This window comes from Periplaneta americana, chromosome 15 (assembly GCF_040183065.1).
Source record: "Periplaneta americana isolate PAMFEO1 chromosome 15, P.americana_PAMFEO1_priV1, whole genome shotgun sequence".
NCBI classification, from domain to species: domain Eukaryota; kingdom Metazoa; phylum Arthropoda; class Insecta; order Blattodea; family Blattidae; genus Periplaneta; species Periplaneta americana.
The window spans coordinates 102,596,470-102,613,367 of record NC_091131.1 but is presented as its reverse complement, the minus strand read 5'-3'; the positions used below and the strand labels follow the sequence as shown (position 1 = coordinate 102,613,367).

At 36.9% G+C, this 16,898-nt stretch overlaps 1 protein-coding gene and 2 non-coding genes across 4 annotated transcripts in view; 2 read left to right on the top strand and 1 right to left on the bottom strand.

Annotated features, from left to right (window-relative positions):
* Hdc (histidine decarboxylase) overlaps positions 1–16,898 on the bottom strand; it is a 148,120-nt gene that overhangs the window by 87,068 nt on the left and 44,154 nt on the right. For both annotated transcript variants that reach the window (XM_069847916.1, XM_069847915.1), the window contains exons 3-4: positions 5,705–5,877; positions 3,622–3,735 (exon numbers count right to left, since the gene is read on the bottom strand). In XM_069847916.1, coding sequence (XP_069704017.1) covers positions 3,622–3,735; positions 5,705–5,877 — 287 coding nt within the window. The remainder of the gene's footprint in view (positions 1–3,621; positions 3,736–5,704; positions 5,878–16,898) is intronic.
* Positions 11,372–11,445, top strand: TRNAI-AAU (transfer RNA isoleucine (anticodon AAU)). The gene has a single exon. It is a non-coding gene; the product is annotated as a tRNA-Ile (tRNA).
* Positions 11,789–11,862, top strand: TRNAI-AAU (transfer RNA isoleucine (anticodon AAU)). The gene has a single exon. It is a non-coding gene; the product is annotated as a tRNA-Ile (tRNA).

Sequence of the window (16,898 nt, the reverse complement as noted above, 5' to 3'; positions counted from 1 at the left end):
AATCAACGGCTAAGGTCATTATTATCTTTTGATCATTTAAATTCTCTCCTGCGCTATTTTTATTGCACGTGCTCGTAAAGTACGATGTGGCAATGTTGTACGCTGCCTTGCTCACCCTGTCTCTCTCGACGCAAACGCTAGCAGACTACCGCCTTCCGAATTGCCGTCGACTCTAGTCTACGTCTACTATACTGTTTTTTTACGGAAAAACTGCTATGCACTGCAATCGTGTTATAGCCTGTGTTATCATTATCTTTAGAATTTACTATGTACTTCCAAGTTAATATCGTGTACCATAATTAGTCTGGCAACACTGCCAAAGACTAATCTGTCCGAAACCATACTATTCTATAAGAAAGAGTTTGATCTGTGGAACTTGGAACACATTTAACACTAAAGGCAGTGGAGTCTGGATCTGCATATCACTTTCTTACCTCTTCAGAGCAATTGTTATTTCGGAAAGAGTGTTTTCATCATCTGTTATTTCCCGGAACTGCTCCACTTGCGAAACTGTTCTGAAAGAACTTGTTACCTCTAATTGATACGGCTGCACTCACAGATTTCGAGTGTACGATACTTCATACTTGTCATAGGCCTATATGCCCTTTATACTCTCCTTAGATTATCCTGCTCAATGTTCGAAGAGAGCTGGCAGCCCTACAGCTTCTACTCTTCTCTATATCATGAATGACAGTTCAGCTATTGAGTTACTTTACACATGTATACTTACGATGCCTGGTCACATCTTTCTTTTTTATTTGAGTATACCATAATGTAACAAAAACTTGTGACGTTCGCAACGTCTAAAGCTCACAATTTAAACATTCCGAAGATCCTGTCGCGGGTTCGACTCCCAACTAGAACATGAGTCCTTGTATTGACTACGTAACCATCAGTCTGTCATGCAGGTGGTCCGGATTCAAGTCCCGTTCAGACCTGGAATTTCTCTTTGAAAAATGTATAATGACGGCGGACAAGATCACAGTTGTTTTTCTGGGTGTCCTCCCGTTTCCCGGTGTTAGGTATCAACATTCCATCGGATCTCCATGTCATCAATCCGTATAATTCTCTGATCGCCTGCTAGCGACGCGCCTAGGGACGAGCAGAGCTGCCTGTTTCGAACCTGAGTACTCAGCGAACCTTAGCGTTGTCAGTTGATGTAGGTTGGGAATGCAGAAAAATCTACAAAGTCCAGTACTGGGTCGTAGTGACTCCCCGAATAGTCACAGTAACAATGTAGTAGTAGGCCTAACTAAAACAAGTGTGTTGTTGAAGAGGTGTTCTCTGTTCTAACGTAGACTGACGTCACAGGAGTTATGAAATATTTTCGTCTAATGTCAGATCCAATAAACCCCCTAAAAGTAGGCTAGTCCCCGACAAGGATAAAAAAGGAACCCTAGAACGTTAATGAACTATTAAAAATAAACATTTGGAAATGCGTGCTTTTATGCAGCGCCCTTACATTATATCTACCGGTACTACATCTGATAGCCATAATACTCATTCATTCATTCATTCATTTAATGTTCTGCCCAAGGGCAGATCTTTCACTGCAAACCCAGCTTTCTCCAAGTTTTTATATTTTCTGCCTTTCTTTTCGTTTCTTCATATGATCCATATATCTTAATGTCGCCTATGATCTGATATCTTCTTCTACCCCGAACTCTTCACCCGTTCACCATTCCTTCCAGTGCATCCTTCAGTAGGCAGTTTCTTCTCAGCCAGTGACCCAACCAATTCATTTTCCTCTCGATCAGTTTCAGTATCATTCTTTCTTCACTCACTCTTTTCAACACAACTTCATTTCTTACTCTCTCTGTCCACTTCACTAGTTCCATTCTTCTCCATATCCACATTTCAAATGCTTCTATTCGCTTCTCTTCACTTCGTCGTAATGTCCATGTTTCTGCTCCATAAAATGCCACACTCCATACAAAGCACTTCACTAGTCTCTTCCTTAGTTTTTTTCGCAGAGGTCCGCAGAAAATGCCTTTTTTTTCCTATTAAAAGCTTCCTTGGCCATTGCTACCCTCCTTTTAACTTCCTGGCAGCAGCTCGTGTTACTGCTTATGTAACTTAATACTCATAATCCTATTTTATTATCCATTTGTCTACTCACAAGGGGAATCTATTCTAACTATAGAACGAAACTCCTTTAAAAGTTGTACACGAATAAATGAATCGCCCCATGCAGAAAGGGCTTCAGTCCATTAGACCTGGTTTTGAGAAAAGTAAGGAAAACAGTCTGTACTTTGTATTCCTTTCTGCATAGAACTCTGAGCCTGACGCTTCAGTTTCTGTCTTTCCAAGCATTGGACTGAATACCTTTCTACACAGGCTGATGGAACCTTCCATAAAGATATGATTTCCATCGATATCTCGTTTTTTCAAAATTTGTGACTGAAGCCCTTTCTGCATGGAGCGATTCAAATATTGTCAAGTCACCTACAAAATGTAGCTCTCAGTACAAACTGTAAGAGAGATATATAAAATGTTTCGTTCTATTAGAATCTCAGTAAACTTTTCGCTTTTCATTAGCAAAGATAAGTCTGGTGTGTCAGTTCTTACACTGTAGTGGAGGTAGACTGGTGAAACTTAAAAGTTACATTTAGCTAGATCAATGTGTGTTATTCTGCTATTGAACACATCCGAGGAATTACCTCGCATCTCTGTCAGTAGTGATTCAGATATCAGTATGATAAAGAAGATTGAAGACAGAATACTTATATTTGAATTACAGGCCTCTCAAGTTATGAAGATAACTGAAGGACCAAGAAGAGTCCTATCGGGAACATTTACGCAGAGAGCTTGACATAACTGCAGATTATAAGTAAGCGATTTTTAAGTTTTTTTTTTTTTTTTTTTTTCTCTCTTACAGCTTGTCTCGGTACCTATCTCTCTCTTCATATACTTATCAGCGTACGCCTTTTCAAGGTGGAGGAGGTTCCAACGTAATAATTTTGGAATATTTCCCTTCACATCGTTCTAAAATATCTATTCAACAATGTCTATTGAAAATCTCCTGAATTCACTTCTAGAAGAATAAGTAATTCAAATAAAAAAAATATGAGTTAGGCCTATTAAAACACTATCTTTTTCATTAAATTAGGATTACAAGTCGATAAACCTAGAATGTGTTATTGTTTCCCAGATGGTAAAGTAGTGCAAGATAATATTTATTTTTTAATCATTTATGGTATAATTATGAAGTCGCGCATTACTTATTCCTTTCTTAGAGAAGAGAAAGGAAAGGAAATAGGCGAGATACCTGAAGCCATGCACAGAAATTATGCAGAATGCGAATTTATGGCGGTTTCTTGATCAGCTGTACCTTCTACACGCATTACATTCAACATCCACGTCAGTTGTAGAAAGTGGACGAAACCTTAACAACTATGAAAAGGAAGCAGTTAAAGCTAGTGATGGTACCGAGTATAGGTGCGGCGGGTGGAATGAGGTGAATTTCCCCTACAACTTGACGTAAACAGAGTACAGTCTGAACCGCTATTTACGTCAAGTTGTAGGGGAAATTCACTCCATTCCACCCGCCGCAGCTATACTCGGTACCGTCACTAGCTTTAACTGCTCCTTTTTCATAGCTCTATAAAAATAATAACATACCCATGTGAATCCAAGACAGTTGATAGCGTCGGCCAGCATATCGCCGAGAAGAGATGGGAAGGAGTTCAGTGCTGGGAAATATGCGTGCATATACGGACTCTGCCAGTGCGTCACCTACACACAGATTAAAAACATTTCTCACCAAAATTTACACTTATGTGTTGGAGTAGTTGGTAGAAAATATATATATACTGTGGAAGTGAAATACCCTGCAGATTTTCAGCGTGAATAGCTCATATTATATGTAACAAAAAAGTTTAATAACATTGGTGGAAAGTTCATCAGAAAAAAAAAAAGTTTAACACCCTCTTATTCGGTAACTATTGCGAGTAGGACCGTGATTTTTGTTCATATCGATAGAAAATCTAATAAGGAATAATTTATACCTCGGACATATTTCAATAGCGTGGACGGTTTTCGTGTAAATTTAATTTAAGAACCACTCATTTCGAGCCACTGAACGCTGTGAGCAGATTGCAACGTCGTAAAAAAAGAGGGAGGCTCGCGTACTCTCGGCTCCACAAGTAAAGAACCCTGGTCACTCACCACTTCTGCACAGATGACAGTGATTGATAGGCCAGTTAGGGGAAGCTGTTGCCACGTTTGCTCTTGGCTGGACTCTTTAAATGTATTTTCTTTTGCAACTGGTTGGATTCTTTCAAAAATGGAAAATTCACAACACAGCATTCTCGGCAGTCTCCTGGCGGTATCTTTGTCCACAGTTTCACTAATTGGGGGAGCGTGTCAGTCAGATTTATGGCTTCCTGAACCCAACCCTGCAACGAAGGTTCTTTACTTGTGAAACCAAGAGAGACAGACCTGAGTTCATTGGCCTCTTAAATCTTTATTACTAGAAGAAAGATGACTGTGTTAGCGGCGATGTCGCCAGACTGCTGAAACTTCCATCTTAATTTTCTAATTAGCCGTTCATTTAATCACGATATATATATATATATATGACCTATATATATATATATATATATGACCAACTTTTTCCAGTAAACCCACGATGTTATCCAGAATATTGGAGGAATGAAGTAAAACGTAACGCGATCGCGCGTCCTTGCAAGAGGTCTTGGGACAGTGGGTAAGAAACTATGTGAACTCCAAGCTTGATATCACCTGTTTTACTAGCGATTACGCCTACTTATGATACTTTTGTGAAATAGTCTTGGGGACAAGGATAGAAGATAAAGATGTTCTCTTTAGGATCCATGAAGGCTCATAGAGAGACGAAGGGAGATATCCATGTTTCCATAACCTCTGCAGTGGAATGAGGTGGTGTGGTCGGCACTACGCTCAGACCGTCTTTTATCCCCCAGGAAAGACATGGCACTCAATTCGACAAGAGGCTGAGTGGACCCCGGGGTCACTCTGGAAATTTGGCAATCGGAAAAATCCCGGCTTCACTTGGGATTGAACGCGGGACCTTCCAGTTCGTAGCCAGTTGCTCTACCAACTGAGCTACTCAGCTCCTGTAGGACAAGAATACTTTTATAAAATGTCCTGACAAAGCCGTTTTCAACAGGATCGCAATGTAAAGGGTTATAAATAAAATGAAAAGCGATTCGTCTATTTTAGATAAGAATAGGAAATGTTGATTTTGGGGGCTTGAGAAAAGCTACTGTAGATGAAATCGGATATTCACGCCATGTACTTTGTGTCTACATAATGAGAAAAGATGGAAAAAACACCCCCTCCAAGTCCAATTAGGACTTCATATTTTGTTCTGTAGCAAAAAAGAGAGAGAGAGAGAGCGAGCGAGAGAGAGAGAGAGAGTCGGATAATCCGTGATCGGTTAATAGGGTGTCAGATAATCGGGGTTCTACTCTACTGTTTGTTTCTACTCTACTTTCTTGGTAGATTTAATTTTGTTATATCATAATTATGGTTACACATATTATACATAGGTATTTAATTTTGTAGTAGTGCTGATTATTTAATTATTTACCACTAGTTCTACTAAGTTCTGGCTTTCTTTGCTTTGTTTCTTTGTACTGTACTTACTATAGATTTTAGTTCGAAAAAAGGATGCGGTGTCTATAATCTGTGGCATGATTCTGTGGACATTGCAGAAACTTACTCCTGGCATGACGACTCGCTCGACGTCGGCGATGATGTCTTCCCAAGGCTCGGGTTCGAGTGGGGCGCTATCTGGTAGCAGCTGCCGCATGTATCCGGGCGTCACGGCGGGGTACACGCGCCTCTCCCGGATGTGCTCCAGGTAGTCCGCAATGTAGTCCACCATCTCCTTGCCTGAAAAACAATTGCACGAGACTTTTTTATTTCGACTATTTCGTTTATATGATGTCATTCCATTTTCGACCAATGAAATGTAATGAAATTTTGAATTCCAACCAATCACAGTCACACTTTGCGATAATTTTTGCAGCTAGATTTATCGCTATCAATTTATCGCATGGTCGTTCTTTTGTTTAGTCGTTGTCGCCAACTGTTTCCCCGTAAATTGATGATCATGAATACATTAAGATGCAACTACACGGTTAAACTGTTCTTTCAACTTTAAAGCTATGAATGCAAGATTTATATTTAATATTTATTAATTATTTACGCAGTGAAGACGACTTTCAAAACGGCGCACCATGTAGACACGATATCTTCATGTATCTTAATTGAACGTACCTTTTAAACTTGATTTTTTCAATATTCTTCCCAGATTGCACGCATACGCAATTGGTATATTAACTGTGTAGATGCAGTTTTAATTCCGTTACACACTACAGCGAGAATGAGTTTGTCGAGCTATAAAAAATGCTTTCCTGTAGCACGAGTAAAGGTCGAAATAAGGCACAGCTGACATTGGTCTTGCTCCCACAGGTAACTTAACCTATAAATATTGTAGCCTATACAATTTGTATTTGTGAATGATATTAAACAGTTAATAGATAGTCAGATGTTCAAATTTATGTAACATCATCGGATATCAAACCCAAAGATCTTGTATAGTAATGTATACAAGGTCTTTGGTCAAACTGCCTTCCGTATGGAGTAATAAAATTCGTGTTTTAATTATCTATACAGAGATGGCTTCATTGTGTAGCAACATGCCTCGCTGAATACATAAGCATTGCTATACAATTCTTCATTTAATTAAGGTATTAATCAGGTTACTGTAATTATATTATAAAATTGTAAATTAAACTATGATTTCGGCAGATAATGCAAATGTATTTACGTTATAATAATAAGAGAAAAGTGCAGTACATAGAGGTGGGGAAAAATAACGTAACAGTTATTTTGGAACCGTTCCTTGTTTGGAACTGTTCCAAAAAGTAACAGCACCTTGGAACACTATGTTCCAAAATAACAGTGTTGCTCTGAGCTAGTACGAAATACTTGCGGTTACAAATACTCGTTTCACTTTGGAACTACATTATGACAACTCCTGTTCCACAGAACGGAACATGTTTGGTACTATTGAAAGCAGTGACGCCAACTTTTGAAAAATAGTGGGTGGGTTCAAACATTTGACGAGCCTTAAATTAAATAAATCTCAAACCACGATAAATTATTGGGTGGGCTCGGATTCCACGAGCCCATATAAGTTGAAGCCACTGTTTGAAAGCAGAATTGGGAATCCTTTCGTCGTACTGAAAAAAATGTTGGAAACTAAAGTAAAAGATAAATAGTAAAGATACGAAGATAATCTTTAAATAATGTACACATTATCTTGGAACTGATGTTAATTAAGTATAGGATTCTATCAAATAACATAATGCCTGTATTATAGTAACTACATTGCGAATTTTATCAAGGGAGATGAAAATATATAGGTTATGTTTTATTTCCAAAGTTTTAGTTTCATCACCATTCTTGAAATTAAACTAAAATCTGTTGAAACATGACTGTATTATTGAAGTTCTTTTGTTAAAAAAAATACAACGGTAAATTTTCATATTTCATTACAATGAGATTATTATTCTTCATGACGGTACATTATTAATATGAATTTTAGCATGGCCGAAGTGATTATAGCTTTTATTTACGCTTTTTTGAGAAATTGAACACTACTGTGACCTTCAGCTAAGCAGAAGAGGAAGAATAGGTTAGGTTTTATTTACCACTGGGATCCATTTCGATTTCGTGACCAATTTACAAATAATTTAAAATTACATTACATTTCCTGCTTCGAACAAACCTGATCTACGAATTCAATTTAGCATTAGAAAAGATTTCATTTCCAGGAATTCACATCTCGACTCATTATGACATCGTACTGCATTACATGGCATACAGGGAAGTATGTGATCATTTAGCGTCCGTACATGTTCCTAAATACCACTGTTACATTACGTACTAGTAGTACGTGGCTCTTCCACTGTTACATTAAATACTCCTGTTACAAAAAATACTTGCTGTTACAAAAAATAACTTGCTGTTACAAAAAATACTCGATGTTATGGAACTACATTATGAGTCATGACTATAAAATAACGTAACGGCCTGTTCCAAACCATTACTGTTACATTGCATACTAGTAGTACTGTACCTGTTATAAATACTTGCTGTTACACGTTACAATATACTCGATGTTATAGAACACGGCCGACTTGATGATACCTTTGCTTTCAAAGATGAAGCGAAGCTAGCATCAAGTCGGCCGTGTATGGAACTACATTATGACAACCGTTGCTGCAGTGTTATCAATTTAGCGACTTTGTCACTATATCTGGCTACTTTTAACAATTTTCAGGGACAAAATCAATACCAACTTTTAATCCTGAACTGGCGTCGTGCATAAATATAACGTAACTGGTTTCGTGGTGTCAATACTGTCAGTATGACTTCTGGACTTTCTCATGGCCCTCGACTTATACTTTTGCCTTTTTTTACACAAATGTTTGCATAAACTACTTTGACTAAAGGGTTTTAACAAAAATAAATTGTGTCACACGCTTCACAGAATGACAGAACTGAATTTAGGGACTTGACTCTGGAGGAGTTTCGTTCATTCCTGGTGTGTTTTATTTTGGTACAGTTTGCACATTAAATATATAATATAAAAATTAATTTCTGATCCTACAGAATGATCCTATGGTAACAACATGGAGTCAGGCCACAAAGGGAAAAACACTGGAGGAGGGATTCGATCCGGTGCTGTGGAGCGAACTTCGGCGTAGGCTATATAATATATGATGGTACTGTTATTTTGGAACTGTTATTTGGAACCTAGTATTTTCATGGAACTGGAACAGTTGGAACTGTTACGAGAAAATAACAACTTTTCCCATCTCTAGCAGTACATGTAATTAACATTGTTAAACCTGTATTTCGCTTTTCGCAATTGGCTTTACTGAATAATAACATCGAATTTCTTTATTGCAGCAGGACGAATATTCGTCCTGATCGCAGTAATCGATATTCATCTATTTCAACTTCACAATGCCCGAATGGGTTAAGTATTCGTAAATATACAATTATTAACATTTTGTGATCGAATTTTAAGGATATATTATTTACATTTTTATTTTATTCACGAAATAGTCCTAACAAATGTCGCTTCGCACGTGGATTTATCGGCAGATCTCAGACCTCTCGTGACATTACTACAGATAATATATTATGTTGTTGTCCAAAGGCGGATTTGAAGATTTATGGATACTTAATTGTCTTTTAGCATCCTAATATACTTTAACTTGCTGTTTATTTGTTTTTATTTATTTTTTATTTGTAGTTATTATTTCAGGATAACAGAGAGGGTTTGGAATTGAACGGGTTATATCAGCTTCTTGTCTATGCGAATGACGTGAATATGTTAGGAGAAAATCCACAAACGATTAGGAAAAACACGGAAATTTTACTTGAAGCAAGTAAAGTGATAGGATTGGAAGTAAACCCCGAAAAGACGAAGTATATGATTATGTCTCGTGACCAGAATATTGTACGAAATGGAAATATAAAAATTGGAGATTTATCCTTCGAAGAGGTAGAAAAATTAAAATATCTTCGAGCAACAGTAACAAATATAGACACTCGGGAGAAAATTAAACGCAGAATAAATATGGGAAATGCGTGTTATTATTCGGTTGAGAAGCTTTTGTCATCTAGTCTGCTGTCCAAAAATCTGAAAGTTAGAATTTATAAAACAGTTATATTACCGGTTGTTCTGTATGATTGTGAAACTTGGACTCTCACTTTGAGAGGAACAGAGATTAAAGGTGTTTGAGAATACGGTTCTCAGGAAAATATTTGGGGCTGGAAGGGATGAAGTTACAAGAGAATGGAGAAAGTTACGCAACGCAGAACTGCACGCATTGTATTCTTCACCTGACATAATTAGGAACATTAAATCCAGACGTTTGAGATGGGCGGGCCATGTAGCACGTATGGACGAATCCAGAAATACATATAGAGTGTTAGTTGGGAGACCGGAGGGAAAAGACCTTTGGGAAGGCCGAGACGTAGATGGGAGGATAATATTAAAATGGATTTGAGGGAAGTGGGATACGATGATAGAGACTGGATTAATTTTGCACAGGATAAGGACCGATGGCGGGCTTATGTGAGGGCGGCAATGAACTTGCGGGTTCCTTACAAGCCATTTGTAAGTAAGTAGTTATGTATTTGGTTAGTTTATATATTTATTTGTTTACTGATTTGTTTATTTATTTAGTTCAGACATTTAAGTTATTTTGTTTTCAAGTAGGATAAAATGGCGTCGTTGGAAGTTGTGCAATTCGGAATTTCTATAGTAGCAAGCCTCCGTGCCAGGGAAATGGTAAAGATATTGAAGAAGTGGAAGACGCGTTGTTCAGTATGGGTTAGGAATTGGATTAGTAAGAGAAATACACGACCATTGACCATTACAAATAGAATAAGTGAAATCTTCAAGCAGATTTAATAATTTTTAATGTAAATGTAATAAAATATAAGCAGGTCTGATCTACCATAATTGAAAATGATTATCTTGATGTACAGTTCCCAAAAAAATCTATCAGCCACATTGAACCATGCCAGTTTCGGCCGATAAATGTCATCCTTCAAGCAACACTCTTCTTAAACCCTCCTACTTTCCTTACTTCTTCTCTACCTACAGTTTAATGGTTTTTAATTGTCTTTGATATCTGCTCTGTGTCCACGTTAAAATCTCTGCTGTTCAATTCTTCAATTAACTATTCCTTCCTTGGCAGCTTCCTTTGTTTTTCTGTCACGATACTTTGCAGTTTCAATAATCCACAGGCCTTTGTGAGTTTTATACAACTTCAGAAACTCAAATATTTGGTAATTATTTCACTTACTATTGTTTCCTAGTATTTTTAAGTCCTCAGTAGAACAGGAAAACAATCAGCTTTTAATTTAACGCTCTTAGAACAGCTGTTAATTCAAATTCCCGCGCTTTTCCCCTTGAATTCAAGTTATCAAGTGACGTTCACGCTCTTCAAGTTGTTTCAAGATTCAAGTGTCCTTTCAAGTCAAGTAAAAAGTAGAAAGAGACTCAACTTCACTTGAAAGTTGAATTCAAGCCGTTACTTGACTTCAAGTCAACTTGAAACATAGTTCCCACTTCTTATGTGAGTTCAATTCAAGTTACTTGAAAAGTATGAACGAGGCTTAATGTTTTAATGTTGCTCTATTCTATGACACTGATTATAAAGAGCCACGCCTACTTTCCCAAACTATATTTCTGAGTGCTTACAGCAGTTTTTCCGAAGTGTCAACACTTTGTTCGAGAGCAGTGCTGGCTGCTTTATACGATAGCAGTCATACAGAAGAGTGCACTTCCTCGCCTGGCCCGTTAGCTCAGTTGGTTAGAGCGTCGTGCTAATAACGCGAAGGTCGTGGGTTCGATCCCCCCACGGGCCAATTTTTTTTCTTGTTTTACAAATCAATATTATCAGTGTAATTTGTATTTATCTTACAATATTAATTGTAAAAGAGTACCTATGTATTACATACCTCAGGACATTATAAGGTAGTAAAATTAACTCAATAGGAAGAAAATCTTCACATTTAAAATTATGGATGTACTGTGAAGACGTGTGTAATCAGCTCGACACACAAAAAGAAGTAAGTTAATTAAAGGGGACAGAAATGAATAGGTATATAGTACTGATATTGTGGTTGAAAACACTTCTTTAATTTGCAAGAATATACGACCTCCTGTTATTTATTTATATACCTGTGGTTGAAAACGTACTGACCGCCAGGCCCGTTAGCTCAGTTGGTTAGAGCGTCGTGCTAATAACGCGAAGGTCGTGGGTTCGATCCCCCCACGGGCCAGTATTTTGTTTCTTTATTTTTCACATAAAATCTGCCCTTGTTATGTGTGAGCAATGTATATTTATTGTAGTGTATGTATTTATTCACACTACAAATGGGTAAATAGCCGGTAGCAGTGGTAACTAATTACACTCAATAATGACATTTATTAATACATTAATAATAATTAATACTAAAAATAATGAATAATAACAGTAGTATAATAATATTAACAAGGAGCATCCTAAATTAAACGAAGCACGATCACTTAAAATAACATTTAATGTAAATCTAATTTGTATCTTAACCCTAAGTTCGAACTAAATTCCACGAATTTCATACATGCATAAGTACCTTTCAGCACTACACTCATTACGACATTCTCAATATACAAACTTACAGAAGCGTTTTGCTAATGAAACATGCAATTTTATCAACGTCTTATCAACAGTAATCTCACTAGACGTTTTGATTTATCTAGAGAAAATCAAAACTCGAGTGGGATATAATTGACTATTACCATAGCCCTTCTAGTCATAGCCCGACCCACACTACGTGGCAACTTCGGATGGCACGTTAGATGCCGTCCTATCCTGTTGCATAGCTGTTAAATGCGAGAAAAGCATAAGCTACATCGTTCTTCTATTTAAAAGGAAAAGTAATGACTTCCTGAATATTTAGGGAGTTCACTAAACATTATGTGATTCACCCTATTACTGTCAGTTATGATACACAATGTTTTGCAATCCACACACTTGTATTTGTTTAAGTTATCTTTACATATTTCTGCTGCACCTGGCCCTGTAAGTTGTTTAACCGCAACAAGTCTTACCACCTTTTTAAAATTACCAAAATGCAGCTATGATTAAAAAACGTTACCGATACAACACTTTACGCGAGATCATATTCTGTTTTATTTGCAGCAACCTCTAACAGTCGTCCATTTTTGTAGTCTTTAAGTTCCTTTTACTTGAATTTCATCTACTTGAATTTTCACATTTTTTTCGCTCTCTGATTACTGCCTAACATGTTTCAAAAGCTGTCTATTCTCAGATATTGAAACAACGAAGAAAGAGTTCTTAGATAGGCTATCGAGGGTGCGGTACCTAATGACAAGATGTTCTTGAGTCTAGTCACTTGGCATTCTGGATATGAATTAAAAAAGAGTTTACAATTATTGAGGATAGATCGTACTGTCGCCCTGGGTGGTGCAATCGGTATAGTACTGGCCTTCTGTCCCCGTGGTTGTGGGTTCGATCCCGGCCCAGGTCGATGGCATTTAAGCGTGCTTAAATGCGACAGGCCCATGTCAGTAGATTTACTGCCATGTAAAAGATCTCCTGTGGGACAAAATTCCGGCACATCCGGCGACGCTGATATAACCTCCGCAGTTGTGAGCGTCGTTAAATAAAACATAATTTAATTTACATCGTACTTAGATTCTTCCGTAAGTATAAGATCAAACTTATTACATAAAACATCAAACTTTTTTAAGCTGCTTTCATCACAGTTCCCATCGTTTTCAACAACAATTTCAAACTTTGTAGCGAGGCAGTAATTTGGAATACAACATTGCTTTTGTTATTGGTATCTGATGAAACGTAACAATCACAAAAATCTATTAGAGACAGAAGCTGAGCAAAGAATTTCTACAGTTAGAGGCTGTCCATATTAAAATTTCATTAGGTAGACGTCCACCATTCATGTGCGTTTCCACACTAAAATCCCTGTTTATTCCAATGCTAACAGTTACTTTAGGAGCATTAGTTACGTCTAGTTCATACACTATTCAACAAGAATCGTTTTTAAATAATGACCCGTCTTCTTTTTAGATAGTTTCATTGATACATTTTCCAAAAAAATTAGAAAAATGCTACACATGGTTTTTTCGTCTGTCTCCCTCCTTTCATCCTCCTTTCGGTTTGTAAGGCGGTTGTCAATTTCTTCTCTCTTCTGTTGCGGATTCTTGACTTCCATTTGGTTCCACTCACTCTGCTTAGATAGGAAGGAGAATTTGGAAACATATTCGGAATTGCACCTTCACATAAAACTGGATGATCGCGTTTACGAAAACTCATCATTCCGTCCTTGTCCATGTATTTCCCAACAAAGCTCAGAAATGAAAATGTTCCTTTCATACCACAGATCTGTTGGTTGGTGATCAATCTGCCCGTGGAACCCAACGAATCCATTTACTACGTATTTCAGGATCTTAGGAAACCGAAAACAACTTATAATATTAGTCTTCTGTCTTTATTGTCTTATCGTAGTTCCTTAAGCAGCACAGCACTGCACGTATTCATTCATATGATGGTTATGAAAAGTTTGTTACCACAGACATAACAATGGAAATATAGGCGCAAATCTACAAGCGAGGAGAGAGTCTTACACTGAAACACATGGCACATTGCTGGGCTGATAGGACGTGCTGCGGCGTTGCCACATTTACCAGGGCCGGGCCATGACTAGAGAAGGCTATGCTATTACACGATTAGAAGAAAGTATATAAAGATTAGAAGTAACGAAATACTCCAATACAATAAAATATTAATTGACTTACGAAAATACAACTGTCTTCAAATATATTATTGTACCATCTCAACATTACAAATATTACGCTAGATTCATGCTAGATGGCAGTAGTGAGCAATGCCTTCTCGTCGAGAAGTTCTCGATCTATTATACACGATGGCAATGTTACTAGTCAATAAGGCTTTGTTGATTCAGTTTCATTTTTATTAAAATGCAACATTCCACTTCAATTATCCGAATCCCAGTAATCAACGTCACTTGACAGATGATTTTCAATAAATCTTAATATTAAACAATCTCTGATACGTGACTATCCATAATATCATATAGCAGAAGCTATAACATAACCTAACTAATATACACAAGTGTTAGAAAAGTTTTAATTAACGACGATGACATAAAAAATAAACATGAATAATTTTAAAAGGAATAATTGTTGAATGTACAATTTTCAAATTTGAATGTGGTTGGTGGTTCAGTTGATGTTATATTGGATGTGTGCGTAATAGAAGTGGAACTCGTTGATTTAGGCCTACATGGTGTATTCAACTTATTCAGAATTTCCGAATGAATAATTTTAAAAGGAATAATTATTGAATGTACAATTTTCAAATTTGAATATGGTTGGTGGTTCAATTGATGTTATATTGGACGTGTGCGTAATAGAAGTGGAACTCGTTGATTTAGGCCTACATGGTGTATCCAACTTATTCAGGATTTCCGAATGGTGCTCTTCATTTATTTGTAAATCGGATTTCAGAAGATGCATAGGTATGATCAGTGATTTTTATTAATTCTTGTTCTTGAATGCCAATGCGAGTCATATTTGAAACTGCTGTGCATCGACTAGAGTGGTTTGTAATTTTATATCTGTGTGTGTGTGTGCGTGTGTGTGTGTGTGCGTGTGTGCGTGCGTGCGTGTGCGTGTGCTTTTTTTTTGACGTCCAGACCAGCGCAGTTTCAAATGTTGGCAAACAAAGAAACAAATGCTAGGGACGCGATAAAATTAAACAAATGCTAGGGACGCGATAAAATTGTGCGATAAGCAGCCATGATTGGTTGAAATACGTTCTTTCGTACAGTTTTATTGGTCAAAAGTAGTATGACGTAGTAAGAGTGTAATAGTCAGCTTAAAATATTTGCTCCTTGGCCCATGTTTGTGAGAATGTCAAACCAATATTAAATATTCGCATTTAGAAATAACGGTTGTTCAATTTAGGTGGTTGTCGGAGACGTGACAAAGATTAATAAAATTCTCTTAGGAGGTAAGTTATTAATTTTTGTGTAAGTGCACCCTCTATAAAGGGGTAGTACACTTTACAAATATGCGAGTACATAAGCTTATATGTGGAAAAACAAATAAGCGATTTTTCATAAGTTCGAAAGTCAGTGACAGGTTAGGTTTGATGTTTGTTTATGTTTTGATATGCCTTCCAAGTACGCTTTTTCGTAGATAGGTATAAAAATAGATTTATCTTGCACCGAAGAGGGGCGTGCTTTCCCGTGCAGTGCAACATAATGGTGGTACCATTGGATTACGTGATGATTTCGTGTGAAAATATCTGAGAAAATCATGGGTCGGGTATAAAAAACGAAGGTATTTGAGGCGAATTGGTTGGGTTTATAGCTTTCGCAGTGATCACATGTCTTCAGAATGGTGTGCTACAATTCTGAGGCTATTTGCCAATAACTACTTTTTTTTCTCTCCCGCATGTTTTGTGTAGCGGGATCGAAGATTCAGTCAGTCTAGTAGCTAGATTTTTATAGAATATTTTTTGAATTGGCTTCTCATTCAAAGCGACTTTTTAATTTTTGTCCACTTGAAAAATTTATTTTGCTCCACTGTAGACAAATTCACTCCAGATATTTCAGGTTCATCTGTTATATGTTTGAGATTAATATTTGATGAAGACAACTTTTAAATTCAGAAGGCAGAATTAAAATGAATAGGTAATTGGACATTAAAAGTAATATAATGCATTATTATTATTATTATTATTATTATTATTATTATTATTATTATTATTATTATTATTATTATTATTATTACCAACATCAGAAGAGATTTAAGGACTATTCGTTCCTGCCCTATACAACTCGAACACTCCTGCCCGATACAACTCAAATGCTCCGCTCCTCTTTCTCCTTTCTTGTCTTCCACGGTCTCGTCCGTTTGCTCCATGTGTAGAGCAATTTAGAGCAGTCGATCATCCTACAGCCTGTCAACATGCTGGAATCAATTTCGCTGGTATATCTGTATTTCTTCTAAGTGTTCAACGTTTAGTTTTTCTCTTATACCGGTGTGATGTAAACGTGCGGAACTAAAAACAGTCTCAGGAATCGTATTTCATCTTTCAGTAAGTTATTGATGTAAGTTTTTATTTAATAACGTACATTTAAGTTTAGAAGTTGAATTATCGGCGTATTATTATGTATATAAGAAGTAAAGCAACAAATCACAAATGAATCTAGGATTATTTATTATTACTTTATAGACGTAATTTTAAATAATACATTCACAGAAA